Below are 10,523 nucleotides of genomic sequence, written 5' to 3'. Positions count from 1 at the left end.
ACAAAATACTACAACTACAATGCTTATAATATATATTTTTTAACTATCTTCAAAGTATTTGTAATATATAAGTTACATATCAAATTTATGTTTGTAAGCTTTTAATATTAAAAATAAGATGTATTTTCTTTTCTTTATGGCCAGGGTCATGCCAGATTATACCTACTAGCTTTTCCGGATCAGATTTTTTATGTTACAATTTCACTAAAAATATTAATATTTTAATTAAAACGAAGATGTTAAAGGTTAGTTTGGTAATTAGTAAAATGTGACAAAAACTTCTCTTCTCCTTCAACCGAACGATTCCCTGTTTATAACTTGAAGCCGTCTCTCTTTCTCTCTCCCGCTTTTCGAATTCCTGATATTGACTGATTCAATATTCAAAATTTAACGGCTGCGTCGCCGGAATATTCATCTCTCTCAGCAATCTCCGGTCATCCATTCTAATTGATCACCGGTTAGATTATTTTTCACTCTATCCTGTTTTTAATTTGTGTGCATCCGGTGAAAAATTCAAATTACGTTTAGTATCGTTCAAAATCGTTGGCCATATTAACTAATTCACTGTCAACTTTCAGTTTCGAGGTGAAGTTTAATGTCATTAATGGTGACACAAGAGTTAGAAGTTTAATCAGTTTTTATTGAATATTTATTTTCATTTCTCCGGTATCCAAGAGCATCGAGATGAAAAAGAATAGAATCAATCTCTATGCAGATCTGGTTTTCGTTATTAGAAAAATATATGATGTAGAATGATATATTTTATATTCATATCTCTTACTTCGACACTGTACCTGAAATTTCAGACAGAAATCTGCGGAATCCAGCCACTACATCATGTATGGTTCCTGAAATTTTTACTGATATATTATAGAAAATAGGGATTTTTGTAATTTATATGAGGTTTCTTCCTAGGTTCTTACAGGTATCAAATTGATATAAATATATTGATCTTTTGAATAGGTATGATATAGGGTTCATACATCTGTAATTAAGTGGTATTTAGTTAAAAGGTGTTCATGTTGTTTCATTTCAGCTTAATCAATCTCAATATGCATTTCATTATGTAATAATGAGATCTTAACCAAAGTATCTTTTAGCCTTTAGTTAATTAGGTTAAGTTTTATATTGATAAATATATGTTTTGTGTCTGTGTGAACGGATTCAGTGAATTAATCTAACAAGGAGGGACAATGATCCTGTTTGGCACATGGTCCTCCATGGATGCTTCCATAATCCCATAATTACATGCTTATTATTGACCATAATCTAATATTTACAGTTGACCTTTGACTGTAAATGTAAAAAGTAGGCTTCTAAAGTTAAAAATTCAAAATGTTGATTGTATTAAATAATCTTTACTCAGATGTAGACAAACAAAGAATAAATATAAAGTATAAAACAATCCGGTGGGATTGTATTTTTGTTCATCAATGTTTTCAAGATTATATTGTGTGAATTTCCGCCATTACTCTGCAACTCCTTTTCCTTTCAGTCCTGTCGACCATGGCAAATCCGTGAAAGAGACAACAGGTGGCAGTTTTTGTGTTTTTTAGCAGGATTCTTCTCATAATCTTATCCTACGCACCCCTCCATCTCTTCTCTTGTACCTATTGCCTTCACTTTCTTCCTACTGTTTCCAGTATTTGAGTTAAATGGGTTGCATTCCTCCAATCAAACAAACGCACTTTTCCCCTTTTTTTATGAGCTGTAACTGTAAGTGTAAGTGTAATATTCTTAAAGTGCAATTTTCTTGATGATGTTTAGTTTTTTATGATCATATTTAGTTTGTTATTATGATTCAAAGATATCCATTTGCTTTATTTTGGCTCCAATTTACAAAAGGTTTCGCATTTTCAGATCTGTGTGCCTGTAAAGATGTGTACTTTTTATCACTTTTTTTCTTTTTTCATCATATTATCTTCTGTTTAATAATGACAGTGAAAGGATAGCACAGAAGAAGAAGAAGAAAGCAAATTCCATCGTGTTTTCAAGAAATTCGTGGATTATTTTTGGCAAATGTGTTGTTCGTGTGATAGAAGACATCAATGTGGTTGAATTCGAATAGAGTGGATGGACGTATGTGAATCAAATCAAGCATCAGAGACCCGAAAGATCAACAATGGAAGAATTCATCGGGACGTTAATTCAAGGTACAAATCACCTACACCACGGCGTTTTCCATCTCCAAACACGAAAACAACAGTCACAACTTCAACGTCAGCGCCGATTTCAAAGAGAGCTGTATCCGCCGGACGCAGACAACCGCCAGCGGCAGCAACACCACCGTCGCCGTCGCCCCCCTCCACCCCAGTTCACGATACATCTATTTACACCGAACTCGCCGCTAGAAAGGCGAGTGGTAGTAGTAAATTGCCGGAGTCGTTATGGCCTTCAAGAATGCGAAGTCTAAATGTTGCTTTTCAATCAACAGCTTTTTCAATGCCGATTAGTAAGAAAGAGAAGCCTCCCCCACAAGCCATGTTTGATCGGACATTGAAGCCTTCGTCAAATGTCGGCCATAAACCGACTGTAACACCACCACCACCGACATACCGGAAAGCTACGCCGGAGAGAAATAGAAGTCCTCTCAAAGGCAAAAACACCATCGATCACTTAGAAAATTCTAAACCTTTCGATCGATTTGATCACCATAGATGGCCTAACAGAACCGGGTCTTCTAATGTTTTAACCAAAAACATCGACCCACCCGATCATGAACCTGTAACTCCAAAATCCACAAACGGAAATTCAAGAAAACCATCGTCGCTTTCTTATAATCCACAAAGAATATCCAATCTTTTTTCCGAAAAAAACGCAATTCGATCTCAGTCACCAAATAAGTCATCTGGTATCATTTCACGAGGTGTCAGTCCATCACGAGCAAGGGTTTTAATTTCTCCACCACCACCCGCCGCTAGAGGCGTCAGTCCTAGTCGCGGCGTGACGTCATCTACTCCTACTCCTTCCACCCAATTACGCAATTCGAATACAGTTTCTGTTCTCACATTTATCGCCGACATTAAAAAGGGGAAAAAAGTTGCGAATCGCATAGAAGACGCTCATAATCTACGCCTACTTTATAACCGGCAAGTCCAGTGGCGTTTCGTTAACGCCGGCGCAGAAGCCACCTTAAATTCTCAGAAACTAACGGCTGAGGTAAGAGGTTTGGTTCTTTCATTTGTCTGTTTTGTATATATTAATTAAAAATTAAAATAATATTCTGAAAACCGATATTGATATTATCGTATTTTGTAATGCAGAGATCTTTACTTAATGCACAGAGAACAACGTCACGACTTCAAGATTCAGTAACTGCAAAGAGGGTTAACATCAACCAGATGAAACTGCAGTTAAAGCTTTACTTGATTTTAATGACTCAAACTGGTTACTTAAATCAATGGTTTTCAATTGAAAGAGACCATAATTTTGCATTACATGGTGCTATTGAAGATCTAAAAGCAAGTACTTTACGCCTTCCTGTTACTGGATGGGCAACGGTATGTTTTTGATGCCTACGTGGCGTCCACATAGACAAAATCGAATAACCTATATATTAAATTAATAATAACATTTGTTTTTACAATTTACAGGCAAATATACAAAGTGTGAAGTCGGCGGTTTATTCAGCTATTCAAGTAATGCAGTCGATTGGATCCTCCTTACAATCTACACTATCAAGAGTAAGTTTATATCTTTTACTGTTACTTATACATTTGAAGTTTATATAAAAAGTGAATAAATAAATTCCTTTTGTTACAGTTGGAGGGGACAAATTGGGTGGTTTCTGAACTTGCAACTGTAGCATCACAAGAAAGAGCTCTTCTTGATCAATGTGAAGCTTTATTGACTTGTGCATCTTCTCTACAGGTAAATAAATATTTACATTTTAAATGGTAAAAAAAGTTTATTAAAACTATAAAGGAACAACATAATAACATATTACATATTAGTCCCACAACTTTTTAGTAAAGCATAATAGTAACATTCTATGTTAAGTTATGGGCAGGAAGTTTAGGTAGCCAAGTGGTCCTCCATCATGCCATATGCAATTAAAGCATATGGTATGTGTCTGTGTGATGTGATGTGCCATATGATTATGATATGTCTCTTTTAATTGGGTAATTTTTCTTTCTTCTGATTGATACAATAATAGGGTTCACGCGTATTGAAACTTTTGGCAACATTCTCCATTTTTGGATGTATAAAAAATGCGATCTTTCTATTCTTAGAAACGTAATTATGTAGTGTGTAGAGAAATTAGTTAGGTTAGCAAATTAGGTAAATCGTTTTCAAGCTTTTAGAGATTGTGGACCACTTGCCCATTAAGAAGCTTATTAATGAACATGGATGTTATAAATGCTGCAAACATAATGTCTTTAGTCCCACAAACATGGGGGCCAAAGTATGGGCCTCATGGGTATCTGTAGAATAGGTCAAGTGTTCAAGTCTTAGCAGATACAGTATGTAAGAATAAGTCTTTTGTAGAAACGTTTGGATTATCTTGATGTTGATTTTTTTTGGATATATACAGGTAGAGGAATACACCCTTAGGACACATCTCATACAGTTGAAACAAGATTTCAAGAGTCTATGATTTCGCCCATAAATGACTCCATCCACATTCTACACTAACTTCACTTTATATTCTTAAGAAAAAAAGAAAATACGTCAACGACAACATATGGTGTGTTGATATAGTGTGTGTACAGTTTTCTTTTGTGTGTGTGTGAGTGCTTCTTTTTCTCCCATCACTTTAGGAGAGGTGTTGGGGGCAATTATAGCAAAAAAATGTAACCGGTTAATGTATCCATATCAATGGCAATGCAGTGGTTCTAGCTTTATTCATTCTTATTGTAATTTTTAGCATCTTTACTCGAAAAGAAATGCAAAAAATAAAGAGAACTTACAAGTTAGAGTAAATTAGAGAAATTACAAGTTAGAGTAAATTATAGCTTTTATCGATGTGGTATCTCTTAAGTCTATGCTAAATGATCAATTTGTCCTTGTCTTCTTTATTTTCTTCACCTCATCTTCAAAAAAAAAAAAAATCCTAACAAAAAACACATTTTAACTAACCCATAAAAGTTCAAATCTAAGATTAAAAAAAAAAAAAACAAAAAGTTAAGTTACTGTCGTGGGACCAAACATGCAATGATAACATGCTTTAAGGACCATAGTGCCACAAACCAAACATTTGGATGAAAGGTGTAATTTACTCTAGAAGTTAACTTGGTCTAAGATTAAAGTAGAAACAAAGGAATATCAAAACTTATAAAAAAAACAAATTAAGCTATTGTGGAGGGACCAAACATGCAAGGACACCATGCTTTTAGGACCATTAGTGCCACAAACCAAACATTTGGATGAAATGTGTAATTTACTCTAGAAGTTAAACTTTGTTGTATGCTTAAACGTCACAACACAGAAATTCAAAATATACCATCAGAAAACACTCTCAATAGAAACAAACTTTCTTTGATCGGCATTAGATTACAATCTTAACAGAAACAAACATTTTTCATCGAGTACAATGAACAAAACTTTTCACTTGAAGGAGGTATTTCATGTTCAGCAATTGAGTCCACATTGCTTGACATCGGGTCCTTTAGTCTTCAACACAAACGGGTCAATCCTGACCCAAAGCAACGAGAAGATCGAAGCAAGAAGTATAGACCATATAACCACAATAGTCGGAGTCCTATTCTGCTTTCCCATGAGACCTTTAAGAAACGGATAAAGATGAACAATCACCCAAAAAGCAAAGAACAACTTCCCAAATAGTGGGCCCCACGATTGGTACCCGTTGTTAATCGCATCAGAAATCCCCGCCACAACCCCAACCATGTTAATGATCAAAATAGTAGTCGGAGGAATGAGTAAAGTTGTCCATTTAAACGCGTACAACTCCCCGAAATCCTCATCATCCGAAGCTTTCGATGTCACTGTGAAATTCGTATCTATTCCCGCCAAAATCTTTAACAAACCTTGTACAACTGCAAACAAATGAGCCGATACGCCACCAATCACCCAAAATTGCTCGTTCCTCCACCACTCCTCAATGCTGACACCGCTCCACCGGAGCTCGAGGATTCCGGTGGTGAAAATGGAGAGAAAAAGAGAAATGAAGAAGAGACTTGCTAAGGTGCTAATCTCCGGCATGATGAACTTTCCGGTGAGGAGGCAGACGGCAGGGAGGGTGCAGTATGCGAGGAGGGGGAGGGAGGTGAAGGGGTAGACGGTGGTGTTGACATAGGATAACCGCTCGAGCCATTTTAGGTTACCGCCTTTGTAGCCGTACCAAACTGGGCTGTGCCGACTGAAAAAGATCTCGACTGAGCCCAGGGCCCACCGGAGGACTTGATTTAGACGATCCGAGAGATTGATCGGAGCCGATCCTTTGAAAGCGGGTCGTTTTGGCATACAGTATATCGACCTCCATCCACGACAATGCATCTTGAATCCTGTTAGAATGTCTTCCGTGATCGACCCATAAATCCAGCCCAACTACATGATAAAAGAGAATTTGTCACAAATAAGACTCTGTTTGTGTCTGATATGAGATTCAATCATCTAGCATACAAAAATGTGTTTTTACCTCCAAACCCCATTCGGTTTTGTCTTCATACCCACAACTGATGACATGAATGGCTTCTTTGAGAAGCGATGCGGGGCTTGAAGATGGTGGAACTCCACCATCCACCATTAAAGTCGAGGTAACAAAGATAGCCGATTGTCCAAACTTGTTTTCAAAGTTCATTTGAGACTTCAAAAGTTCTTTATCATCATCGTATCCTTGGATGTTTTCCAAATCGCCCCCCGGTCCATGTTTTTCATACTTGGGAAGCTTCTTACGGCGTCCAAAACAAGGGCAGCAATCACAACTCACCATTTTCGGCCTCTTGGGACCCTTTGGTGGGTCATACCCGTACAATGCTTGTCTTCTGAACACACATCCTGTTCCTACATATACCGGACCTTGAATTCCATCTAAACCCTTCATGTTAATCTGAAAAAGACAAAAAGCACATTGATAAAAAACCAAATTTCATCTTCATTAAAGAAAAACTAATAATTTTTGTATGTTTACATCGAAGAAGACGGTGTTCCTGTTGGCATATCGATCGTGCCTGTCTATGCCATCAAACCGTTGTGGAAACTGAACGTAGCAAACCTTTCTTCCTATTTGTGGATCCATCAAGAAACACATCGCCTCTCGTGCAGCCTTGCTATTGTTTAAGTAATGATCACAATCCAAGTTCAGCATAAAAGGAGCATTCGTCAAAACCGCCGAGACTCTCACCTGTATATCCAAGAAACATTCACAACAATCACATATTCGTTACAATTATATTTCTCTTCAAAAGAACCCTTAAAAGAGAGGGTAGACTACAAGATGTATAGTCCGATGAGACTGTGTGTAGCTGATGTGATCATTACCAGAGCATTCATGGCCCCGGCTTTCTTGTGATGTTGAAAACCAGGTCTCTTTTCACGAGAAACATAAACAAGACGAGGAAGTTCGTTTCCTTCGACATCAGTCCCTCCACTTTGACCAAGAAACACTTGAATCATTCCCGGGTGATCTTTCGTGTTATTCCCCGGCCACGGTGTCCCATCTTGCATGATCCAACCTTCGGCGGGTACTTTAATAGCTTTCGCTACAAGCGCATTGACCCGTACCTTAAATTCTTCGTATTCTCTCTGGCAACAAAAACAAAATTTAACATGGTATCGTTATACTAAAACATCATAAAAATAATATTAAATAAAAAATACCTTCATGGCGCGCCTTTCCTTGACAAACGTGGGTTGAACTTTATCCTTAAGGTAATCGATTTTATCCGAGAAGTACATTTCAGGAGCTCGCGGCTCAATTGTAAATTTCTTACAAAACGGAACCCATTTTCGTGCGAATTCTGCGGTTTCCGATAGTGATTCAAAGGTAAGCATTGAAGCACCATCATCAGATATGTAACATGAGATTTTATCAACCGGGTAATCCATAGCTAGAATTGATAAAACGGTGTTAGCCGTAACAAGTGGAGGTTCCTTCAATGGATCCACGGTACTCACAAATATATCCACCGGACACAACATATTTGGCTCACCTTCCCTCTCATACCTGTGCATCACAAAACCAATGAGCTCACAAATTTTAACATGGTATCAGAGCCAATTATTAGTCTGTGATTATGATCACTACCTGAGAGAAAGGCGATCGAGATAAGTTTCACGATCGATTGGGAACCATTTCGGGAACTGATCGAGGATCCATGAGAAAGCGAACCAGATCTCACAGATAACAGATGTCAACCATAACCCGAATGCATCATGCACAGGGTTCATGAGTCTGTAACGAAGAAAGATGGCTAAGATAAAAAGACGAGCCACAATCACCATTCTGTAAGGATTGATCTTGCTGGATGCAATCGGTACTTTCCTTGAAAGTGGTTGTCTTGCTTCATCTAACCTGTATCATATGAAAAGATCGAATTTTATATGAGTCGATAAAAGTTTGAAACTTTAAACTTTATTACATTGAGGACAAAATTAAACATACATGGCCATATCAGGATCAGCTGAATCATCAACTTCAGTACCAAGATTTCCTTGCTGCATTTTCCAGTCATCCATTCTTTCTTTCCACCCTCCATCTTTCTTTTCATCCCATCTTCTGCTTCCTGTGAAAGGAATTCATCCGATTATTATTTCATAACTATTAATTATTGCAAATGACATAAAAAAAGTAAAAAAATGTACCAAGCTCATGAGCCGAATAAGGATGCACACGTTTATGAAGCGAGGATAACGTTTGCTCTCCATGAGGTTGGCTCGATATTGGGAACTCACCACTTACCTACATCCATGACACTTAATCTAGTTAGTTCCTGGTGTCTGTTAGTGTTCCACATCAGCTAAACACAGTGTATATATTAGAGAGAGATTCGAGGACTCTACATTTCTAACTAACATGATATGATCAGCTAGACACAATCTTATCTGTCTCGATCTTTATAATAAAAAAAAGTTATTGCTTACGGGTTTCGAACGGCTAGCAATGACAGGTGGATATTGAGCATTGTCATCATCTTCATGTCCTCGACCATAACTCATCTTTCCTTGAAGCATTGCTTCTGCAATATTGTTGTTCTTGTTTTGATCATCATCAATATTAAATTCGTGTTCAATGTCATCCACATCTTCCTCATCGTCGTCTCCTTCAACCCTAGGACTTCCTATATGTATAATTAATATTTAATACTTAATCCATTCGTCAGACAAACAAACCTAGATAAGATTTTGAGTTTTTTGAGGTCAAAGTCAAACCTTTGAGACGTTTGTATCGGGTTTTGCATTGAGGGCAGTTCTGGCTACCTTCTCTTCTCTCATACTCATAGCATGGTCGGCACACCGGAAAACCACACTCGTTACATGCTACAAACAAATCTCCGGCGACTGTGACGCCGATCTCGTCACCACATATCTCACAGACTTGACCGGTCAAATCCTTCAAAGGCTTGTGTTCTTCGTGGCCATGGATGACTACGAGCTCGTTCCGGTTGTGAGATCCGGCAACTAGGCCGGCGCTGGCTTGCATGGCGGAGAACACAGGGTGGTGGTGGTGGAGGTGGAGGTGGAGATGGAGAGAGGTGAAGGGTTCCTTTTAATGGAAAGAACGAGGGGTGTTGTTTTCGTTTTAGATTCGAGGTGTCCCTCATGTACCTATAGGTTTGTTGCAGGGTCTCCGTTGCCTTTAAGTTAAGTTTCCCTCTCGTTTTTCTTCAACTACTTTTATATATGGTTTCTTTATTTCAAAGGTTTTAGTAAATTAATTAATTGATATATAGTACATGATAGACTCCATATGCATAATTTGATTTTTGTATGTTCGCTGATTATTTTGTATCATAATATTAAATGTTGAATAATGCTAATTCTTTGATAAATAACAACTATAGATTACATTCTAATCATAAATACAACAAAATCATCCAAAATTCAGATCCAAAAATTCAAACGTAAAATTGCTAAAAGTCTATTGTGTTTGTGCTTGTTTAGTTGTACATTAACGCATTGCTTAAAATCAAGATCTAAAAAATTAATTTTTTTTAGTAAATGGAGTTCTAGAAATAGTTGAGATCTAAAAAAAATTATCATATAAAAATTATTCGGATGCCGTATGGATTGATGGTTCTGGTTCATCATCTTTTTTCACCTTTTGGTCTCAAAACGGTTACCATCTAATTCGGATGGTAAAATATACGAATAGTTGTTGAAAGTTCATATTCTATAAATCTAATCATGTCATAGAACATACGTTTTTGGTTGATGATGATGCATGGTAGCATCTAAAGGTAACTAAAACATTTTTCTTTTTAAATGTTGCATTCGAAGAAATTTTAATTGATGATTCGTAACCTTTTTATCCATCCCCTCTGTCATTAGATACTTTTATCACTGAGATTAAATTAGAAACCAAGATACATGTTTTTTCTATATAATATAGTTTATTATCTTAA

At 37.1% G+C, this 10,523-nt stretch overlaps 2 protein-coding genes across 6 annotated transcripts; one reads left to right on the top strand and one right to left on the bottom strand.

Annotated features, from left to right (window-relative positions):
• Window positions 1-300: 300 nt before the first annotated feature.
• LOC145128756 (AUGMIN subunit 8-like) lies at window positions 301-4,848 on the top strand. Of its 5 annotated transcripts, none has more exons than XM_079063561.1 (7): window positions 301-457; window positions 807-839; window positions 1,942-3,159; window positions 3,264-3,500; window positions 3,594-3,683; window positions 3,763-3,870; window positions 4,535-4,848. In XM_079063561.1, exons 3-7 carry the CDS (start codon window positions 2,074-2,076, stop codon window positions 4,595-4,597), a joined length of 1,584 nt encoding a protein of 527 aa, XP_078919687.1. In that variant the 5' UTR covers window positions 301-457; window positions 807-839; window positions 1,942-2,073; the 3' UTR covers window positions 4,598-4,848. The 5 variants fall into 5 exon arrangements, with proteins under 5 accessions (XP_078919687.1, XP_078919685.1, XP_078919684.1 ...); XM_079063559.1 differs by having other exon boundaries at window positions 579-839; XM_079063558.1 differs by lacking the exon at window positions 807-839.
• Window positions 4,849-5,458: 610 nt separating this feature from the next.
• IRX3 (Cellulose synthase family protein) lies at window positions 5,459-9,678 on the bottom strand. The gene is made up of 10 exons (XM_079063557.1): window positions 9,331-9,678; window positions 9,043-9,239; window positions 8,764-8,860; window positions 8,564-8,684; window positions 8,207-8,473; window positions 7,780-8,125; window positions 7,441-7,704; window positions 7,091-7,303; window positions 6,599-7,009; window positions 5,459-6,507 (listed from the first exon to the last, which is right to left on the bottom strand). The coding sequence occupies exons 1-10, from the start codon at window positions 9,599-9,601 to the stop codon at window positions 5,572-5,574; spliced, it is 3,123 nt and encodes a 1,040-aa protein (XP_078919683.1). The 5' UTR covers window positions 9,602-9,678; the 3' UTR covers window positions 5,459-5,571.
• Between the last annotated feature and the right edge of the window lie 845 nt (window positions 9,679-10,523).

The sequence above is a fragment of the Lactuca virosa genome, chromosome 8 (assembly GCF_052849685.1).
Source record: "Lactuca virosa cultivar CGN04683 chromosome 8, Lactuca_virosa_CGN04683_v6, whole genome shotgun sequence".
NCBI classification, from domain to species: Eukaryota; Viridiplantae; Streptophyta; class Magnoliopsida; order Asterales; family Asteraceae; genus Lactuca; species Lactuca virosa.
This window is presented reverse-complemented; position numbering and strand designations above follow the sequence as displayed.